At 41.6% G+C, this 23,362-nt stretch overlaps 1 protein-coding gene across 2 annotated transcripts in view; it reads right to left on the reverse strand.

The window, feature by feature from the left end:
• Positions 1-23,362, reverse strand: part of ITPR1 (inositol 1,4,5-trisphosphate receptor type 1) — a 240,080-nt gene that overhangs the window by 59,203 nt on the left and 157,515 nt on the right. For both annotated transcript variants that reach the window (XM_036738075.1, XM_036738074.1), the window contains exons 44-50: positions 21,119-21,229; positions 18,741-18,836; positions 16,136-16,258; positions 14,771-14,875; positions 12,301-12,493; positions 3,786-3,908; positions 426-601 (exon numbers count right to left, since the gene is read on the reverse strand). In XM_036738075.1, the coding sequence (XP_036593970.1) occupies positions 426-601; positions 3,786-3,908; positions 12,301-12,493; positions 14,771-14,875; positions 16,136-16,258; positions 18,741-18,836; positions 21,119-21,229 (927 nt within the window). The remainder of the gene's footprint in view (positions 1-425; positions 602-3,785; positions 3,909-12,300; positions 12,494-14,770; positions 14,876-16,135; positions 16,259-18,740; positions 18,837-21,118; positions 21,230-23,362) is intronic.

A 23,362-nucleotide genomic window follows, 5' to 3' on the forward strand; every position in this document is an offset into this window, starting at 1 on the left:
CTGAAGTGGTTTTGTGAAGATGGGGGCTGACAGGGGGATGACATGAACAGTTCTGAGCATAAGGAGGATAAGTCTGGCAGCTGTATGAAGGAAGGGAGAGTGGAGGTGGAAAATTCTGTTAAGAGGATATTAGAATTGTCCATCCAAGTGGTAATGATGGCAGCCTGCATTAGGGTGGTGGCAGTAAAATTAGAGAGGAGGAGAGGGAGGTGAGAAATAATCATGGGCTGACCATACTGGGAGAGGTACTCCATCGGCCGCAGCACTGATACTATCTGAAAGGGACCAGATTTTCCACTACAACGATACCTCATCCACAGTTTTCTGCTTTTCGGATTCAGACAAAAAAAATTCCCAAGGGACAGAAAGGCAGTTCCACCACAAGGTGAAGTGATGGGGAATGAATGAAATCATTTCATACTTACATTGAAAGCACCCAGAAGGAATAACGTGGGCTGCAAGCCGACTGAGAAGATCAGGCGGAGAATGGTGGAAGCAATTAGAGCTCGGATACCGTGAGGCTTAGGGAGAGCAATGACTATGGCCAAGGAGATGAGCATGGCTGTCCATAGAAGTCCTGACAAGTGGGGCTCAAGGGGACCTGGGAAAACAAAGGAGGAGCCGGGTCTTTTTCAAATCAATGTTTCCGATTCATGCTGATGACAGACAAATTCTGGGAGCTATGTTTTCCTTAATTACATCTCCCCACACATGTGTAGCTGAAATGTCTCCACTTCATACTTTGAGCAGGTGGAGTTGAAGGCTAAACTTCTAAATGAGCCTTTAATTTAATTAAGAGAATGAAATGGAGGAAAAAAAAAGTGAAAAGGACCAGTTTATTCCCTGATTGCCCAGATCGGATTTCTCAAAGGGAAGGAGGTCGACAACAGTGGTATCTTTAGAGCCATACTCGGGTTATGCTACTCTCTCCATCAAAGACCTTACACTAGTTTTTGTCATCTCTGGCTATTTCAAGTCCTATTTCGGGTGTCCCATGAGATGGTGTGCTTATATAACATGAACTGCCATGACTAAAAATAATCCTCTCTTAACCTCCCCCCAAAACAAGTGTACTTTAAATGTTGTTGAATTTTGAGGTTCCTTTCAATGCAAACAAGCAGCACCACAAAGTAAAGGCTGCTTATATAAAAAGATTTGCATCTTCAAAACTGAGATTCTTGTTGCAGCACAACCCACGAGACATGGAGAGGGGAATGTTTGACAGCCTAGGTGGCAGATCATCCACTGGCAGTGAGCATCCCAAAGAGCCAGAGTGTCCTTTTAAACTATTTGTTCTCCCCCCACACCTCCCACAGATCTTTCTTTCAAGGCCTAGAAAAAGCCAACTTGGTTGGAGCTGGACATGAGGAAGCACTCCCAACCAGCGGAGAGATGTGTTTTGAGAATTGCAACACAGGCCAGGGTGAATACCCCATGATAGCTGAGGTCATATAAACTCCCCCAGGCACACCACAGCCCAAAGAAACAAGTGAAGGTAGAATGGATGCACCCAAATTCTCAAGAAAGAGATATCCAACTACTTAACATGCACAGGAAGAAAGAATTTAGTGAGTTGTCTTCCAGTCACCTCTTTAATGATGTTTTAACCTGCTGCCTTTCTACTTGGGGAAGGGAAACCTGTAAAAAAATAGGACTACTTTCTTTAATCATCACAGCAGGCCCACGAGTTCAGCTGAAAATCAAAAGAAATCTACAGTCGCCTAGGGTTCATGCTTTTGAAAGATCACGCTGTAGGTTACTCATCAGCATTCAAATAAACGGAAAGAAATGCCACTTTAGAAAGGAGCTTTTAAGGCCAACTCAGTGGTCGAGCTGGGGCTTGTTCCATTGCCCAATAGGGGTGGGAAACCAAACAACATCAGGGCAGGTAACAAGGTCACTTTACATGCTCTGGACAGGGCAGGGGCATTTGGGAAGCTGTGTATGGAGGTGACTGAGTGAGAGCCTGGAGCCTAAAGGAATGACTTGTAGGCCACCAATGAAACTTCATTTTAGGCAGCACTCATTTAGCCTGAGTCAGGAGGAGAGTTAGCAGCCATGCGGCTCCTAAGAAAAATGTATGAGAGAATGCCCTTAAGACTCTCACAAAAGAGGGAATGAACGGTTGTTGCTGTTTTTAAACAATCCATTTTGCATAACCCCTGCCGAAAGCTCGATACTGCACACCTTTAGTGGGTTATTACTCCCTAATGTCAGATCATGTGTTCCCTCAAAGCCAGTCTAATCACATCTTTCAACTGAGTCAGTCAAAAGGAAGCCCTCTAAAAAGTCAGACTTTTAGAAACAACAGAGCTGTTCCTTAAAATCTTCTATTCCTGCAAATCAAAATATTAAATATATATTTTAAAAAATTTAAACTGTAGCTACCTAAAGGCTGAAGGTCAAATCATGGTTTTGTTTCTTATCCTGATGACCACAGCAAGCTCTTGGCAAACCAATTCACAAAATGGACTATCCCTTAATCTTATCAATAGGTAAGCTGATTAGTCCTTTTAGACAAAACTTGGGAGCTGTATGTTCCTGCCAAAATTTGTGCCTGGGACTTTGGTCTTCCTGCAGTGTAACTTTAGAAAAATTATCTGCCCTTGCACTGATATTTATGCGGCCATTTAAAAAAATGGAGTTTTCTGTACAATTTAAGGTCAGATTCCTAAGTTGTTTTTAATAAAAGCATCAGCTGCTTACCTGTAGGATATAGTGTTTTCTCATCACCTTTAACTCACATCTATCAGGCACATGAGATGTTATGATTAGATGCCTTCACATGTGAAGCTGCCAAGCTTAAAGAATAGTTCTGCCAACAAGGTAAGATGAGTTTCCAGCCTTTTCCTATATCTTTGTTGTGCTGTCCGTTTGAGCCTTCATTGCATTTTGCACAACACAGATGGACAGACTGATATTATACCTGAGGGTCTCTGTCACAGTACTTGGGTGGGATCAAATGCCAATCTGCATTAGTAGATGGAGTTTCTCACTGGGGGCTCCATACACTGACGTAATCACAGATTGAAAAAAAAGGTATAAAGAAATTGGAGGTATAAATTCATTGTCACATCTATCATAACTCATGGACTGAGCCAAAGACAAAATATTCTAGATATTTTCAACTCTTCAGCCTCAAGTGACCTGACACCTATGGTAGTAAGAATGCTGGAGGGAGAACCCTGTGGACTTCAGTCCTGGTCCTGGTCCTAGAGCTGCCACTAACCAGGGGTATGGTCTTCACCAAGTCATAGCTCCTGTCTGATCTCAGCATCCTCTGTAAAATGAGGGAATTGGACTAGATGAGCTCCAAGGTCCCTGCCAACTCTCACCTTCTAGCTTCCCTTCTCTCTAGACCAGGGCTTCTTAACCTCTACTCCGCAAACTCCTTTTCTCATTATTCTGATAACTGTGTTTCAGTATGGTTTCCTTTGTAATCCTATGGATTTTATTTTGTGCATTTATAATCATTATTCTGAGAAGGGGTCCACAGGCTTCACCAGACTGCCAAAGGGGTCCAGGGAACACAAAAATGGTCAAGAACCCCGGCTCTTGCTAATGAATAATCATGTAAATTTTCCCCCATCCCAACCTACCAATTACAACTGTACTTGACTGAGGTACATTTTAATAAATGCTGGCAATAAAAATTCATAATTTCATCTGCCCAAAGACTATATAAAGCAAGATTATCAAAGCATGGGAAAATTGCATTCAAAACCCAGGTTATGTCCTTTCTAGTTGGTTTCAGTGTTTTGCTTCCCAGTAAAAAAGGCTGATACCTCCTCGGACTCCTTTAAATGGGTAGAAAAATGCAACCAGCAGATTCATCAGGACGGCCAGGTTAAACGAAATGCTGCTCCAGAAGGACATGTTCCGAGAACACCAGTACAGCACTGGCTGGGCTGTGGAGAAAAAGAGAAGGCCACTGTCAGTGTGTGAATGTTCCCTCAGAAAGCCAGGAGCTCCCTGAAAGCCCTTTACCTCCTGCTATCCCTCAAGCGGATGAGACTTTTTGTTTTCATCTTTTACCCTGGAAAACGATCACTTGTTTTTTTTTTTATTTCTTAAGTTGACTCAGGAAAATAAACTAATCGTATACTGCCATCTGAAACCTTATGAGAATGGCGAAGGTGTTATGTGTGTGGTTGGAAGGTGAGGTGGGGTGAGATGAGTGGAGGGGTGGGAGGAGGGGATGAAAGCAAGCAGAGTTTGAGCGTCCAAAAAGGTACCAGATTCTCCCCAGCAGGGAAATCTGAGAAGCCTTTAGTAGAAATCTGAGGCTGCCTAGTGTGTCAGGATCTAGGTAGAATCCAACCAAAGCAAACCAACCCAAGAAGTAAACTAACCTTCTAGCAACCGGGGGGCCCAGAGATGGGGTTGGCTAGGCTAGTCTCAGATTGAGTGACTGAGCTTTTTGTCACTCCCTTATCCCTTGCATGACTAGTCCCTATGGTTTTTCTGAGGGGGACCATCATACTTTAAAGTATGTTCACTTGGCCAATTTTTTTGTTATGTTTAACAAAGAAACCTCATTTGGACTTCTTATACATCTGATAATTAAGCCTAACCAAAGTAGTTAGTTGGCAGCAGAAGAAGGAGCATCTTATTCTGTTTCTTTTCCTCCCCTGACAAGGGTAGGTTCTAGAAACCACAGACCACTAAACTTTACACCTGTCTTTGGACAATTTTAAGAACAGATTAATCAACAGTTCCTGAGAATTTAGAAAAAAGAGCTCAGATCAATTTGTTAATAACAAATAAGTCATTCCCAAATGAAGCTTATTTCCTATTCTGAGAGAGTTAACTATGCTGATAGTCCAGGAGAATGGCAGACATAGAATATATCTGGATTTCACCAAAACACTGTACAGTCTTTTGTGCTATCCTTGTTACTCAGAAGATGGTGAAAAGTGGACTGGACAGCAGTATGACAGGCACTGGCTGTTAGCTGAATAACTGGAATAAGAAATGATACTGTGACTCAGGGTCAACAGAAGGGAAGAGGTCTTTAGTGGAGTGCCAGTGGTCTCTGTACTTGGCCCCATTCTGTTTAAAGTTGGCATCAGTTACCTGAATGAAGCCACAGAAGGGATGTCAACATATTAGTATTCATTCTGGATGACAGAATCAAGATTCAAAATGAGCAAAAGACTGGAATGATGAGCCCCAATCAACATGGTGAAATGTAACTGAGATAACCTAAATTTTACATAAAATAAGTTCCACAAGTTTGGAGTAAGGGAAGCCTCATCTGGCAGAAATTCACCCGAAAATTATGTGGGTGTCACAGTTTAGTAGAGCATAGCAAACAATATGAAACAACTCTTATTTAACAGTGGAAAAAAATGAATGTCGTCTCTAGTCATATTAACAGAAATACACTGCCTATAATAAATAACCAGCATTTATCAAGAGCTTTAAGGTTTGTGAAGCACTTTACACAAATTATCCCATGGAGGGAGGTGCTACTATATCTCCCTTCTATAGAAGAGGAAACTAAGGCTGAGAGAGATGGAATGACCTGCCAAAGGTCACACAGCTAGTAAGCATGTGAGGCAGGACTGGCATCCAGGTCGCCAGTAAGCCCAACCCTCCATCCACCATAGCACCTCACAGCCATGACCTCTGTTCTACTATATCCTATGCCAATGAGCCCATTTCTGGAATATCGGCTGAATTCCAGAGGTTTCTTTTCAAGGGACATGATGTTGGCAAACTTGAATAAGTCCAATAGAGGGAGGACAAAGGGGTGAGGTACTTCAAACCGAGGAGGCTGTCACATTGACAGATGAAGGAACAGATCTGCTCTGTGTTGCTTCCAAGAGAAGTCCACGACTAATGGCATTTACAGAGGAGATGGATTTCAGTACAATGCAAGAAACAGTTTTCAAGTAACTGGGAGCTAGTCATGAATGGAATAGGCTGTCACGAGAAGGGATGAGTTTCCTACATGACTAGAAGTATCCAAGCCGAAGATAGATGATCGTTTGTCTGGGTGGCTGCAGAAACAATTCCCACCTGGGGAGAAGGCATCAAGCATTGACAATCTAAAGGCCTAAGACTGCAAGATTCTTGAGTGCCCAGCCAGTAGGGGAGTCACTCCATTGCCCTGGGATATCTTAGAACCTGATTTGTCAGTGGAAGGCAGAGCGAGATGTAGCATTTTCTTCCACATGGCATACAAAGGCAGATCCTGGGTTTGGGATGGGTTTCATGATGTGTAGTGCCTAATGAAGAAAGCTTGATGTTTTTTTTCAAGTTAACCTCTGAGACAATGATTTGCTACCTGCAAAGCAGGCTGTACTGAGGGAAAATTTGACTATTTCAGAAGGTGGTTCCTGCTCCTTTCAATTAAGAAGCCATGAGGCACAAGGGACAGAAGGCTGGATTTGGAGCCAGGAGACCTAGGGAATCATCGCACTTCAGCTTGGCTGGGTGCTCCTGGGCAAGTCAAAGAACCTCAGAGAGCGGCAGTTTTCTCATTCGAAAAAAATGTGCCTAATGATAATTTGCACTACCCACCTCACAAGGTTGTTGTGTTTATCAGTGATTGGCAAACCTTGATATCCTAGAGAAATGTGAGCTGGTCCAAAACTGTAATTGCATCCATGTAGAGAACTTCTCCTGCAGAAGGCCTCTACTCACATAGCAACAGGGTTAAAGCCAAAATAGACCTGACAGGTTACTTGATCCAACCCCCTTATTTTAAAGATGAGGAAACTGAGGCACAGAGCAGTCAGGATCAGAACCCAGGTCTTTGGCTTCTAAACCCAGTGCTTTTTCCATTTTATTTTGCTGCTTTTCTGAATACATTTTTAATCAGTGATGCCCTCACCCATTTTCTTTAGGGATACCCTATTTAAATGGTGTTAAGTGGTGCCTCGTTTAGGTTGTTACATAAAACGAGACTTGGTAGGAAGAACTTCAGTCTCTCTGGTGATGCCAGAAGCAAAATTTCCAAAATACATTCTCATTCATTTCCCCCCTCCTCTGTATATGGGGTATAAGATATATGGGAGCAGAACTCAATCATATTTTTCTTCAATGGAATGATCATTTAGTTTAGAACAGTAGCCAGGAACAAATCAAATGGCCTGCTAATCAGCCCAGAGTAAGAAGGCCATGTCTTCCAAGCTTCCTCCCAATAATGAAGTTATATTATAATTAAACACAGTCAGAGGCAGTTTAAAAATCTGCTGTGCTGAAAAATGTGCAAGGCCTTCCAAAGGAGAGGCAGACCACATTTTCTACCAAGGCCAATAGTTCAGATGGGACCAGGGCTTGGAGATGGTGTCAAACTATTAGTCACCGTCAAACATAAAGCACAGACGTGCTAGACAGGCATCCTTCCTTGAACTATGCCAAGCTCAAGTTAAAGATTTACTCTATCAATTCTGTTCACGATCTTTAAATTTACTACTGTTGGGGCAGGAGGGTAAGGGAGGATTTTAAAAAGAGGAATTATTTGCCCTGGGGGAAGAAACCTGGCATTGCTGATGGCACTTTGCCCTATAACAAGAAAACATGTCTCATCTAGCCATGACCACAGGGGCAGGGAGAGAGAAGAGAAGGTGTGAAGCATTCACTGAGAGTCCATTTTTTTTGTTTTTAAAGTACAACATGAGATTTTCTGTCTCTCTCAAATGATTTCTACCACTGATTTCTTAGCAGGTTTTCAATCTCAGACATGATGATGGAAATACAGGTAATAAGTTGTGCTTGTGGAGTGTTGGACAACCTATAAACCTGCTAGCAAATTACATCATTTCAGATGATCAACAATAGTTTGTTCGTTTTGGGGGTTTATTTTTGCTCTGGTACTTCAGTTGTGGTTTATCTCTCCCCTGGAAGAGTTGGTTTGTGCTTCTAGCACCTGCTGCTATGAGCCTAAAAGACACAATGATTTTAGGGTTGTGGATTGTTTAAAATGGAAAATGTGGTCGAAAGCATCTCCTCCATAGCTGATCATACAAGTTAGGGTTACTGATCTTAATACATTTAATATTTTCTAATTAGTATAATAATTCTGTATAAACATGTCTCATCCCCCGTTAGGCCATAAACTCAATGAGGACATTGCAATATTTATCTTTATCTCTCTCATAATAATAATAATAGCAGCCAGCATTTCTATGGTGTTTACCATGTGCCAGGTCCCGTGCTAACTGCTTTACCAACCTGATCTTGTTTGATCCTCATGATAACCCTGGGAGGTAGGTGCTATTATAATCCACATCCAAACTACTCTGTACAGAGCAGCCACTTAATAAATTCAACTGAACTAATATTTATCAATCGATGTTTGCTAAATAAAATTACCCTACCTATATTTTAAATTTTGCAATAATCCTGGGCTCAGAGCCAGTGATCGTGGGAGGATCAGGAAAGGTATAAACAGGGAGATTTTTCAAAATCCCAAGAGAAACTACTACACACTTCTATATTTTTAAGAACCTATTATATGCAACTATGTGGCAGATACTGGGGATACAAAAATGAGGAGTGCTGGAGTCCATGCCCTCATGGAGTTTACAACCAAGTAGGGAAATGAGATCTAAAGCAGCCTGCTACAGTAGGAATAATACTAAGAGTGGAGGAAGTGGATAGTCTACGTTGGAATCCCAGCTCTGCTTCTTAATACCTATGTGACCTTGGGCAAGTGCCCTAACCCTCTATAACTCAGTTTCCCCATCTGTAAAACAAAGGGGTTAGACGAACTCACCTCTCAGATCTCTTCCAGCCCTAACACTATGAGTCTATGAAATAATCGTGATGCAAGTTAGAAGATTCTTAAGTGTATGAGAGTGGTCAAAATAGCCAGGGAAAACTTCCAACAGGCTGTCCCCTGCATCTGAATCCAATAGTTGTAATCAGCAAGCCAAATTGAGTACCAGTCTGGTGTTGCCCTCAGGAAAATTGTTACATAAATGAGCTAGGAATAAGTTTTCCACAGGTTTATTATTAGGAAAAGTGGTTACTGATGGAAATACAATTATAATGAAAAGGTTTTTTTTCCCAATGAATAGGTTTCTTCCCTCCCCACACAAACATGCAAATTCATGTTTAATTCAAAGTCATTAATCATAATTTTCCTTTTTCTCACCAGGAGATAGTCTTGAAGCCAATTAAAATCATGCAGTTGGCAACCAGTAGCTATACTTAAGTACAAAGGAAACTCGTTTTTTTTCCTTCCCCAAAAGAGACTGAAAAATGATGTCAGGAGGAAGCATTTGGCCAGAGGGCAATGGGAAACACAGGACCACGGCCGAGGGTCGCCATCAGACAGACTCCTTTACTTTTCAGGGGAGGTGACTGAGGCAGAGGGCAGGTAAGGCCAGGGTTACTCAGCAAGTGTACGAGGCAGGATTTGAACTCACCAACTCCAAATCTAGCACTCTCTCCACTATGACACCAAGCTGCCACATTCATAAATATTTAGTGAATGACATGAGGATATCAATATTTGCAGCAATTACCTCATAAGGTGGTTGTGACAGTCAAAAAGATGATGTATTACCACAGTAACTCACAAGCAAACAGATGATCAAGTCATAATAGGTTATTGGGGAAAAAGATTTATTAGTAATAGTAACAAGTGTTACAAGGTCTGCACGCTCTTTTTACAAATATCTCATTTGATCTTCATAACAATGCTGATAGGAAGATGCTCTTACAGATGAGGAAATTGAGGCAGAGGCCAAGTGATTTGCCCAGGGTGACACAGCTAGCAAGTGTGCTTGGATGGAGCTTCCTGACTCCCAGTCCAAGGCTCTAACCACTGAACTACCTAGCTGCCTCTTCCTGCATGGCCTCCCTATCCCGTTGGGGCTGAAATCACAGAGGACAACTGTGCCTCCTCCAAAATGTATTTCTGTGCCTCCATTAGACACAGAATACACTGAAAATAACAACTGGTATGTAAATGGGACTTTAAGGTTATAAAGGACTTTCTTATTTGAGCTTCACAACAGCCCTGTGAAGTAGGTGCCGTAAGAACATATCGATGGGACCACAGAGGAGGAAATTGAGGTGCATAACAGATCTGACTCAGGCTAACATCTAGCGAGATGGAATATTACGTGATGGAAAGTGAGCTTAACCTGCAATCATTAGAAATGGACACTAGCTTAGTGACTATGGGCAAGTCATCGAACTTTCCTGTGCCTCAGTTCTCTCATCTGAAAAAAAGGGGTAATAATCCTCCTACTCCCTACCTACCACAGAATTGCTGTGAGGAAGGTTCTCAATAAACCTTAAAGCCCCAGGTAAGTGTCTGCTATTACTGCCAGGTTCTTGGGATGAGCTGAGGATCACTGGAGGGATTCGTGGTGGGCATGAGTAGGCCTCAGCACATGGCAGATGATGACTTGCGTTCAAGAAGTGGTATAAGAGAAAATCAGGAAGTGTTTGGTGGGGGGTTGGGGGGAGGGAGGATGAGAGAAAACTGATATCCAGGAGATGTTAATAGACCTGGAGGCCAGCATTCAGAGCATCTGACACATCCTCTGAAGAAGACATAGATGAGACTGCAGAGGGCAAGAAGGCACGGATGTGCTGTAATCTGAATCCTTGGAAGGAACATGGATGCTAATTAGACCACAGATTGCTTCAAGTATTACGTTAAAATACTATAAGAGACTAAGGCCAGTACTGAGGTAGGAAAGACGAGTCTAATGGCTGCCTCATCTATCTGTTGCTCAGGGGAAGGAGGAAGGAATTGAATGAGGGAAAGAGGTAGAGAAGAGGGACCCTGATGCACAAGGCAGAGCACTGAACTTGGAATTACAAGATTCAAATCTCAGCTCTGCCACTTAAACCTCTATGACCCTGGAACTTTATCTCTGAGCCTCAGTTCCCTCACCTGTAAAATGAGAGAGGGTTAGACTACGACCTCTAGTTCCAGCCCTAAATTTATGATCTAAGGATAAATATTTTGGGACAAATAGGATGGGACAGTAGCTGTCCCACCTCAGACTTGAGGAAATTCAATTCAGTAGGCCATGTGAAAATGAAATTTCTGCCATGTGCCAGGTACTATGGCTACAATAACAAAGGTTGTGCCCTCAAAGAGCTGGCATGGGGGGACCACACATGTATGGATAAGTAAATATAAACTATCTACAAAGTGAATACAATGGAGGGGGGTGAGGGGTGAGGCCTGACATGTGGAAACACTGGGAAAGGCCCCGTGTAGGAGGAGATGACAGGCGAGCTGAGCTTTGAAGAGAGCCCAAACCAAAAAACATGGCTCCCTCTTTCACCCCATTTCCCACCTGGACCTATGGGAAGGAGGAAAACCAGAAGAAGCTAAAGACAAAAAACCAAACCAAACCAAAAATCTCGACCCGAGTTTTCCAATAAAAACTCAGTTGCAGACTAAGAGATACAAACACAGACTAATCCTTTCAAGTCTGTCGCATCAGTTGGTGCCAAGTGCTCAGTCAATGCTCAAGGTCCACATTAAAAAACTAATGAAAACCACGAGCTGAGCAGGCCTCTGGGAAAGCCCCTATAAAAGTGTTTTAAACATGTAATTTTCATCTGATAGTCAGGCGTTTCAAACGGGACTCACTCATTAGCTCTGACACATCTAATGTGGCAAACAATTCCACGGCCTATAAAACGACACAATTACGGGAGTCCAATAGCCCAGGTAGCCTGTGAGGGGGGAGATGCCCAAATCTCCTTAGCAGGTGTGCTAGGAAATGAGAAATGAAAGCACCTAACTTTGTTGCTCAAGAGCCTTGTCTTGTGAATCCAAGAGCCTGGTTTCTGTTTGTACCTGGTAGCTGCTTTTATTTTTAAAAAGCAGGACATTGCAAGTAGCATTCATGCCCTCTCAGGGATTGTTCAATCAAATTTCACCAAACAAAAGATAATGATGATGACTCCAGAACGTTCTGACCAGGAATCTGGACACTGACTTGTCAGCGAGAGAACTCCAAGATGAGTATTAATGGTGCTCAGAGGTGGACCACAAACCTTCCGCCCTAGGGGATAAACATGCTTAAGTCTAGCTTCACCTTCTCCAATGTTGAAACTAAGTGCACTGGGTGACCTGTCTGTCTGCTGAAGCAGCCCACTAGAGGCAAAAGGACTGGACCTGAGATTTGGGAGACCTGGATCTGAATCCTGTCTCTGACATTTCCCATGTTTGTGGGCAAGTCATGCTACCTACCGCTAGGAAGCTTTGCTTCCCTATCAGTAAAATGGGGTCAGTACTTAAAAACAGCCCGGTGGGGTCATTAGTAGAGTTATTAGCATAACATATTTGTGCAAATGTTTCTAACCTACCTCTCAGTTTCTTCTGCCAATTCATTTCATTGAAGAGGTCTTCAGATCGCAAGAAAAAGTCATTTATTTTACTCCCCTGCTCATCTCTCTCAGTGGTGTAATATATCCGTAGTTTGGACTCCTTGGTAAGGAATTCACATATACTGGGCACGGGGAAGACTATTTGCTCCATTGTTCGATCTAACCTGACAATCTGGAAGAGATGCGTGAGATCAAATGATTAGCTTGGTATCGTAAAAAGGCATTTGTCAAGCACTTCTTTATTCCTAACCTTGGATTAAGTGCTATGGAAGGCAGAAAGAAAGGGTCCTAACACTTAAAGGGTTTAATACCTAAGGCTATTCTGAGTCCCAGGAGGGTTGAAATAGATATTTCTGGATAATCCATAAGATTATTATTTAATAAACCTCAGACTTTCAGACTCGATAACTAGTATTTTATCCTAATGATTTAAGAGGTTGCTTTTGCATTCATATTCAAATGAGCCTGACGCACCAGAAATTTAAGAGTTGCATAACACCTGAAGTCAAAGAATCCTAGAACCTCAGAAATGGAAGGGACTCTAGTGCTATGGAGTTCAATTTACATCTGAATAACAGATGCTCATCCAGACTCCATTTGAAGACTGCAAGTGATGGTGAACTCACTACATTCCAAAGGAGTTTATCCCATTTTTGGAAAGTACTAATAACTAGGATGTTTTCTTTATGTCAAGTCAAAAATATGACTTTGTAACTTCCACCCACCACTCACAGTTCTTTCCCAGGACACAAACCAAGGAAACCTAATAGCATTTTTATAACCTCCCGCTACCCAACCAAATCTCTGCTAGGCTAAAAAGCTCCACTTCCTTCAACACATCCTTATCCACCATTGCTTCTAGTCTTTTCACCATCCCAGTTGCCTACATCCAGACACTCTTCAATGTGTCAATGTCCTTCCTAAAATGTGACATTCAGAACAGTCTAACCAGAATAAAGCACAAAGGGGCAATCAATTAATCACCAGGCATTTATTAGGCCAAAAGTTATGTGCAAGGCCCTGTGCTAGGTGCTGGGGATACAAAGAAAAACAATGAAATAATTTCTGCCCTCAAGGAACTTGCATTCTACATTCACCTCCTTCATTGAAACTTTGCCAATGATCAAATTCTTTCAGATAGATCAAGCATTTATCAAGTGCTTACTAGGTGCCATGGACTGGGCTTAATGCTAGTAATACAGATACAAGCAACCAGAACCGTCCCAACCCTCAAAGAGGTTACAATTTAAGATAGGTTGGGGGGGCAGAGTAGAAGGGAACGATATAAAAAGGGAAGATAGGAAGGGAGGGTCGGGCACACCTAAGGAAGCACAGTATGGTGACAGTCAACCTGGGCAAGATAATAGAAGAAACTCACTTATCAGAGCCCAGGTGGTTCTAGAGTCAGAGTCCAAGGATACCTTTTAATACCTTATGTATTTAATGTATTAAATATCATATGTATGTAATGTTCCTAGCTCTGATCCTTAATGCTGGATCAATGATTGTAGTTTTAAATATTCAAATTTAAGCACATATACTTAGGAGTCAGGAGAACAAAATGAATGAAAATGACTGCCCACTTGACTCTCTATAATAATAATGCTTTTCTTCATCTGGAGTTACTGTGACAGAGTGGTCCAATGGCAAGAGTACATATCCGGAGATGAGTCTGGCCTCCAGCTTTGCCACTTTAGCATCTTAGGCAAGTCCCTTTCCTTGTTAGGGTGTAGGCATTTTCATCTCTGAAAGAAGGGGCTGGGCAGGATGATCTGTCTCTAAGGTCCCTTCTAATTCGAACAGCTAAAGAGTCTATTGTGTTTAAGGCAATCATCTCAGTCAAGGTCCAGAGGATCAGGCCCAATTAAGACAGCATCCAGGCACAGGCTCATATGATCATAGGTCTGAAGATAATTTAACAGCCATTTAACACAAGACTGGTCTGACCAGTCAACATGGGTTTGGTGAAAGAGTCAACAGAATTAATCAATTTAGGAAGATGGCTCAGAGATTTAAAAGATCACCTAAGGATACTTTTGACCATTGGATTAGATGGTTGGCTGGTTCAAATATTTGTTCTAACAGTGAGAGGGTATTTTTTTCTAAGTTCTCTGGGTTTATTATCTCATGATCAAAGGCTGGCTAATGATTCTTTGACTTTCTAGAGAAGCAGTTGGCTTTTAAAAGACCCCTGAGATGAAGAGTACAGTGAGGGAAAGACCAAGTAGCTACGATTCAGAAGACCTGGGTTTGATTCCTAGCTCTACCATTAACAAGTTGTGTGACCCTGACCTTAGTTTCCTCATCTATAAAATAGAAGGGAATGGACCATCTGATCTCTAGATCTCTTTCTAGCTCAAATAATCTATGGTTTAACAATGGATTTTCAGGTCCTTCTAACCCCTTTAATTAAAACCACTTGGAGCTCACTGTACTTTTTTTTTTTTACCTCAATTTGTGCTGTGTGTTTGGCATAGAATTCTAGAGCTTCATCTCCTTCTACTTGACCTCCGGGTTTCAACATGTTCTGAAGTTCTTTGTTATGCCGAGCCAACTGGAATACAAGAATGGGGTGGGGGGGAAGGAATAGGAGAGACCCAATTTCTCTTTATAACAGGAACACAGGTACTCATTTCAAATCTTGGTACGAAGAATACATAATAACCAGCAAAGTTGTTAGCAGGAGGGCAAAGGTGATGGGAGACTTGTTATATTCCAACTAGGTGCTATGTACACAAAGCTTATTTTGGGAATCAATCAGAACAGAGCACAGAACACTTTTGCCCACACTGAGTCCTGCTTTGCCCCCGTCTTATTTAGCCAGGCAGAGGAAAAAATTTTCAGTACAACCTCTTGGATCCTCTTCTAATCTAAACATATTGAAAGCTCCCTTGGATGGCTAGATGCTGGTAAACAAGGAGATGGGGGAGAAATGGTGTTAAAGAAATGCCATTTTATAACAGTGGTAACATTGTCTGGCTCCCTGGGGGACATCCATATTTTCAATTCCATTTAAAAAGCAGAATGCTGATTGTCTGTTATTCACCTCCAGCGATATGCAAAAAAAAAAAAATTCCCGTCGTAAATATGCCTATCATTTAAGGGGCTGCCAGCAGCCTGTGCAATGTCGTTATCTTATATACTAGGAACAACAAGGAGTGCCAATACCTAGGGATAACAAGTCTAATTGGATTACTCAGGTGAAAGGGAAGGGAAAAGTAATTATCCAACAGGCACACTTGTGGGCGATGCTCACCAGAGATGGAGAAAGTGCTTCAGAACAGAACACAGATATGCCAACATTTGGGAAGGCTGTCTTAAAATCAAAACAAACCTGGGAGCACGGTTGGGAAATTGGTTTCCTTGTTGCTGAGGTACAGAATACTATTTGCTACTAAAACCACTGCAAAGTCACAAGTCTGAAGGCCCAGGAGCTCCAAAGAGAATCAAGAAATTAGAGTTTATTTCTTTAGATAATTAAGAAATGATCACTTCAGTACTTTTAGAAAGCCTTTCAACTCTCTCTAGCTAAAAGATCACTGGGAATAAAGGGAAAAAGGAAGTTTCTTGGTGTTAAATGTCTTTAAGGATACAAGAATTTCTTTTCTTAAGAAGGGGATTCTGAACTGTAAGTAACAATGGGAAAAGGAGAATTCTAAACCTCAGAAGTCAACAAATTTGGTCAACTTGCTAAAATAGATTGAAAGGACAGGCTCCCAACAACACAGTGAAGCAAAAGAGGGCCTCCTCACATCCATTTCAATGGAAGGCTGCCCTTGCAAACAAAAAATGCTCATGAGGTAGTCCGTCCTACCTGATGGGCTAAAATGTAGATGTTGTGGCCCACATTCCTGGGAGATGCAGCAACATCCTCACCATTTTCTCCATCCTCAAATTCCACTTCCCCTTGCATGTATGCCTTCTTGATGACTTCCACCTACAGGTTAGGGCAAGAAAATCAAATGTCTCCTTGGAGAAAATGTGGGCCTACCTCACACTGACTATAACGGTGAGCAGACCTTTTGTTACAGTACTTTAGTCAACTCAATTCAATGAATATTATTAATGAAATCAACCCATTTTCAGGTGCCTTAGAGTAAAATAAAGTACATGTCCATTTTCCCCAGCATATTAAAGAATGGATATTTTGGTTAAATGAATATTCTACTTTATTGAGTTATCATATTTGTCACAGATGTATTATTCATGTTCAAATAACTGGTACACAAAACAACTAAAGCAAAAACTTTACTGAAGCATTAATTTTAATGATTCAGAAGACAGAAGTGCCCTGGTGTCATCATTGTAAAAAAATTACTTCTCTACCCAAACATAGAAGACCAGATATAGAACATGGAGAATGGGCTGAATTTCTACCGATCCCAGGACATGGCCTGGAAGCAGATTTTTTTTAAAAAAATAAATTCACATTATCAACTTGTTTATTAGTTAATTGTTTTTCAGTTATAGTTAGGAGAACATACTCTCCAAAAGGGTTATGAATACTTGACTTGTCTGGTTACTCGAGTTCTAGATAACTGGGAGTTTAATCCAAGGGCCAGATGTTCCTTATATTCTAGGGACTGGCACTCTCCAACCACAAGAGGGCAACTGGCAACCAGGGGCTCACCTACCACACTTTCCACTATGTAACAAGTCAGGGGACAATTGCCAGGAGTTTATATGGACCTTCTTGTTGGCCCAATGGGAGGCAGGGATGGAACAGGCTCCTCTTCTTAAGCTGACAAATCTCGCCTTCTCTGCATTGCCCCATCTCCTCCATCTTGTCATTATAATACCATTTATATAAATCTCCAGACCACTCCCTTCTGAGGGTTTATGACATTCCACTCTGACCTTAGAGAGCCGAGGGTGATATCAACAGTGGTGGGGTATAACTAAAAACACTTTCAAAGACACATTTTGGTAAGCATGAAGAATAGAGTTCTGGGGTGTGCTATCTTATCAATGTAGAGCCAGAACACTTGAGTTTATATCCTCACTCTGCTACTTACTACCTGTGTAACCTTGGACAAGGCATTAACTCCTGTTTCCTTGTAAGTTTCCTTGTACAAGTTTCCTTGTAAGTCGAATGAGGGGCTAGCCTAGAGGACACCTCAGGTATCTTTCATCTCTACATCTGTTACCTTAATTTTCATTTGTAGTTTATTCAGAGACTAGGGCAGGGTGGGGGTGACGGAAGGCACGTGCCGGTCAGTCAAGATTCCAAATTCTGTCTTCAATTCAGCCCGTTGTTTCTGTTTGTTGCTAGTCTCACAGTTTTCTACATTTTTTCTCCTTAGAAATCAGAGCAAGTAGTTTGCATCATTCCTCAAAATATACCTGTGAACCACGTCCTCTTTATAATAAAGATAACTTGTTCCTGGCACTAGGGAACTGATGGAGATCACCTCGTTACATAAACAGTACTGGCATCAGGAGGCTGAATTTTTCAGCACTGTGCAAGGATACTACTACATGTAGTCACAGGCCTAGATAAGGAAATAGGGAATTAAAAAGAAAGTGCTTTTAAAGTAAGACTTACTGAAGAGGACCCAAAGAAAGGCGGCAGACTGCCATCACCACAATGAGATAGTTTGTATTCTTTGCCCAAGACAGCAGACTAAAATATTTTCTTTTATTTATTTTTTGGTGTGATTCTGATGGCTTCCCTGAAAGTCCGAGGATCTGGATATTTCCACTTATCTTCTTCATGTAATCTTTCCTTAGTCAAATTCAGATTCAACACTAAGTACCTAGTATGTACAAAGCACTGTGCTACGGTAGATACAAAGACTGATGAGACAGAATTTGCAATCTAGCAGGGGAGATGAGACACATACACAAATAGATATCACACCAAATGGAACTACGATGTGTGTTTGAGGGAGGAAGAAAGTGCTATGAGACCTCAAAGGAAGGGCTGTGTCTGGTTTGGGGATGAGGGATTCAGAGAAGGCTTCATGGACAAGGTGGTACTGGATTTGTATCTTAAAAGATGTGTAGGACCTTCAAGGTGCAGATGATCTAAAGGGCCATTAAGAAGCTTGAATGGGCATGAACAAGCTGTACTGAGAAGCCAAACAGGAGAAGCAGCAAAATGGATATCAACAGAGAAACATATGATCATAAGAGAAGATGGATCAGTCGTGCAGCAAAAGCTGGAACAATTAATGAACGGTTAGTGGGCGCTACTAGTAACTCTGCAATGTTAAGAGTCCTAGAGCAAGGCCCCCAGCAGAGGACAGGCAAGCGTGGGTAGGCTGCCATCTGCATTGTCAATCCAAGCACTGAAGTAAGGCTCTCAACAGACAACGAACATCGAGGTGACAGTGAGCAGATCACCGTTAGGAGTTTAAACAATGAGTTAAATCAGTAGGTAGGAGGTGGGGTTCAAGCCTAAGATGAGCAAAGCTTACCAGTTCCTTTGGTCTCATGTTGTATAATATCCTTTCAGCATTTTCACTGTCATGCCTGCTTTCCATGATGGCCAAGAGCAATTTAGATGCATTATTCTAGTTGAAGGAAAAAAAAATAGGTCAATGGCTGTGGAAGAAGGCCACCCTTGGATATGCATCCCAGTTAAATGGACAGGCATGACACCTCTTTTGTGACTCCACTGAGATGATGCCATTGGCTAAACTTTCTACTACATGGCTGACCTCTGGGTAAAGATCATGTTCACCCAGGTCCACATGACTTCCAGCTTACAGAAACATGGGAAGTACATACAGGTCAGATCTGGGCCAAGTTTCCGTATAACTTTTTGGCTTCGTTTCTCAAAACCCTGATGTAAGGGCAATTCTACCCAAGAAGAGAATTTTAAAAGTGAATGTGAAGATTGTATATCCCTGCAATCACACATTGGGACACACCACTTATGGAAAACTCAACTACATCTATCTCTGTGGGAGTGGCCTCAAAAGATAATCGACCCAAAATATTCACTTCCTTAAAGTATTGCCATCAACTCTTCCCAGATTGTCTGTAAAATGGGAGGAATCCCATCTGCAGCACCATCTCACAGGGTTCCTGTGGGGCTCAAATATGACAGTGGTTGAAAAGTACTTTACCAACCTTAAAGCCCTATGTAAATGTCAATCATTGTTATTTGTTATTCTAATCACTAATATTTTAACAATCATCATACAATCAGTATCAACAGGGAAAAGGAGCAGCGCCTGAATCAGGTTTCCCAATGGCTTTAAATCTATTATTTGCCTACATACTAGATTTCTAATGGCTTGGCCTAATTCCAGAGCCTGGTCCTACACTAATTTTCATAACTGGTTTTAGACTCTTAGAACACAGGACCAAAAGCTGTTCTAGTTCAGCAAAAGGTCATGCCAGTTCAACCAATTTGCTGTCTTGACAAATGGTGACCTTTCCCTGGTGGGGGAGGAAATGCCCCCAGTGTTCTCTAATAAGTAAACTTACTTTGTTATAAGCAAAGCCCACTGAATGCCGACTGGTGGTGCTTCAAATCCTCAATTAATTTTAGCTACTTGCAGCTCACCCTGTTGATAAATAGCAAACTGGAAGCTGAGGAGTAATAATCTGCTGCTTAATTCAGGCTAATTTTTTTAATACAATTTGTCTAATTAGGAAGACCAAAGAGCAAAAAAAAAAGTCATTCTAAAATTATATTTAAAAAATTGTCAACTACTGCTTCCAATTATACTTTTTTAAACACTGAAGGAGAAACAAGCAGGACCTTACCAATCCTAAGGAGTTATCTCAGTGTCAAACCCCTTTACTAACAACCTGTCTTTCCTGTGACATACTTCTACTGGAAAGGCAGTCCAGTTTCTCCGCTGTGTGTTTCACATGAGTTTCAGGACTGCTCAAGATAATTAAAAAGTCCTAGAAACCAATGAGGGGAAGACAGGGACAAATTATAACATGCCCTGAATATGGACAAGAATTAAATAGGAAATGTGCCCAAGAAGGATTTTTTTTTTAAAATCACAAGATTTTAAAAAACTGTACATTATAAACATCAAGTTGATTTGCAGGTTGCAGGATGAAGACATCACTGGAACACTTCTCCCTCCCTCAGAAAGTTTGGCCAGCTACTAAGTATGATATAGAGACCGCAGCTCCTTTCGTAGAGACCTAAGAAGTGAGGTGGTATGCCAACCCTTTTGGAGGCATGCCCTCAGTTCATCGGGACCACTCTGCTATATTAGGTGACCAAAATGTCGCTTTTAGCTTAAGATCTTCCATTTTGTGAAAGTCATCTGTGGCAAATCTAGTGAAGCTACTTCACAGACCCACAGGTGCATTCCTGGTTATTATACTATGACTGCCATGATTTGAAGACAACATTTACTGAACACCCACTGTATGCTAAGGTTTGTTTAAAAAAATCTAGATGACTCAGAGCATGTCTTTGCCAACCAGAAGCACCTGCCTCCTCCCCATCCCCCAACAGCCTGATGTACATTACCCCTCCACTGACCAAGCAAGGGGAAAAATATCAGATACCATCACAAGAATGGAATTTCCATTGTTTTAGATTGATGCTCTCAGAAGCAATGCTTTTGGTTCTAGAATGACATGTAAAATGGGTGTTTCTGCTTCACACAGTAAGGTCACATCATGGGACTAAGCAAGGGGTGTCCACGCAGAAGGTTTTTATTTAGAAGAGATGGATGGAAATGCAGCATTTTACTCAGAAATCCTACTTTGGTCTCTAATTTAATCTGGCCATTTGTTTTCATGGGAGAGGACTTCCTAAATTGAGGGGGAACACAGCATCTTCCCAGCTCTCTTTCACTCTGCAATTATAACTTGCCTTCAGCTCTAATACAAGATCCATCCTCTTCTTTCCCAAAGGGTTGATGTCATTCAGGATTAAAGCCGTGATTATGTCAATGCCATTGGATTCATGAGTAGCTATGCAGTTCTGAGAACACACACAAAAATTATAAATCAAATGTAAAAAAGTCAACAAACTAAACTGCTATTTTGACACAATGTTTATTACCACCCCTAACCAAAATGGACCGTCATCATTCCCCCCCGCAATAATGTTTCTGGGGGGAGAGTTGCAAATTTTCCGTGAGAAAGTGGTAAAAAAAAATAAGACAGATGAAAATCTCTAGTTTCAGAATTAACAGTAAACAGTTGAATGATGTACAAAAGAGTCTCAGGAAAGTCCCTTGGTGCTGTAACGATAGAATGGTCATGTCCAACTTCAACAGCTCAGAAAATACACTTTGGTACTGAAACTGGATTATCAGTCCTTCTCTTCTACACCTCACCCCCAAAGGTACGCTTCAACCTCTAATGAGAACCTGCTTTTCATATATGATAGTTTCTCTAGCTATTTGTCTTTTCTTCTTGAAGAGGACCATGACATCAGGGAGGAGATGCCATGACATGCAAGTGAATTGGATTTAAGTGAGGGAGGGTAGTACAAAGTCACCAGCCTCACTTTCTCCTCTGGAGCTATCTGGGTCCAGTGGCCAGATATGGATCAGGACAACTGGAGGTGGCCCAGGATGAAGTGGGGGACCTTGGCCTTTTCAAGCTAAGGTCTTTAAGAGATCTCAATTTGACTGAAGCAGCCTAGTTTCTCTTAGAGTTTAAAGGAGATACCAAATATGGGGAATAAGCCTGCTATTCCAATGACAACATATGATGATTAATAATCTGCTACCAAGTTTTTGGTAGACTGTTTTCATCCCCTAGGTAGGCTTTTGCTCTGTCCTGTGCTGTAGAAATGGAATTCTGAAATGATAGTAAAATCCCCTTGGTAGATAGTAGACACACCTCCTTCCTGATTCCAATCCTATACCACTCTGTTTTACTGCATGTTCATTTTAATTTAAGTATGCCTCAGGAAGCACTCAGGAATGGAAACCCCTTTTCAACTGTTTTCCCTTCATTTTCACATTTAATAAAATATACTTTAATACATAGCAATGAGTTGCCTGGGCCTTGAGTGTTTCCATCCATGTGAACAAACTCCATGGAATTCAACTCCCTATTCCACCCCATGTCCAGATTTTTGGCTGAGTTTTCATTTGACCACTGAGTAGAACTCTCTATAAAAACTTTTTCCTGTTTCTTTTGTGATGGTAATTTGGCTATTGTGGCTAGAATCATGTTAGTCTCTCAGAGAGCCCTGAATACTTAGCACAGGTCAGAATCACCCAGATTCCTGAGTCTTATAAGGTACATAAAGCAGTGAGTTGCTACCAGGTAAAGAGCATACTGGGGAAAAATGACCAAGGATCCTAACCTAAATCCCACCTTTATGTAAAGGGCAAAGCTTAAGACTGATTTCTGCCATGATCTCTGCCTCAGTTAATTTCAAACTGAAATAGTCTTTTCCTTTTTGGAATTTTGACAGCACTTTAGTTTATACCATGCAACTTAACGTATGATCAGAAGCAGTACCAATAATAAGAACTAATATTTACGTAGCACTTATTATGTGCCAGGAACTGCGTTAAGTTTTTACAATTATCTCAGTTAATTCTTACAACACTGAGAGGTAGGTACAATTATTATCATTTTATAGAGGAGGAAACTGAGGTAATAGCTGAGTGACTTGCTCAGGGTCCCACAGCTAGTGTCTGACACCACCTTTGAACTCAGTTCTTCCTAATGTCAGGTTGACGCTTTGTCCACTGTGCCATCCAGCTGCCTCTTACTCCCTCTCTTGAGGGAGAAGCCACCTTCTGATAGCACTAGCACCAGTCATCAGGCTGGGCCCAGCACGGTTAGTTTTCGATCGCTGGTACGCTGTAAGCTGCTCTAATTTGAATAGTACTCATTATCACTTACCCTAGGTAAAGGGTCCTTATATTAGGAAAGGGTTGGAACATTTTTAAAAAGTAGACTAAGTTTCTGCAGCCTCAGGCTGTCAAAATGTCTCAATTCCTGGAAAAGGGCAGGCTACTCCCCAAGTCAAAAGAGAGACGCTCGCTGGAGATCTTGCTTGGCCTCCGGAGCACTCTGACTCAGTCTTAGTGCTGCTACTCCTAATTAAAAATGGCCCCGTTTTTCTCCTCAGGACAAACACTGGTTA

This window comes from Trichosurus vulpecula, chromosome 9 (genome assembly GCF_011100635.1).
Source record: "Trichosurus vulpecula isolate mTriVul1 chromosome 9, mTriVul1.pri, whole genome shotgun sequence".
NCBI lineage: Eukaryota > Metazoa > Chordata > Mammalia > Diprotodontia > Phalangeridae > Trichosurus > Trichosurus vulpecula.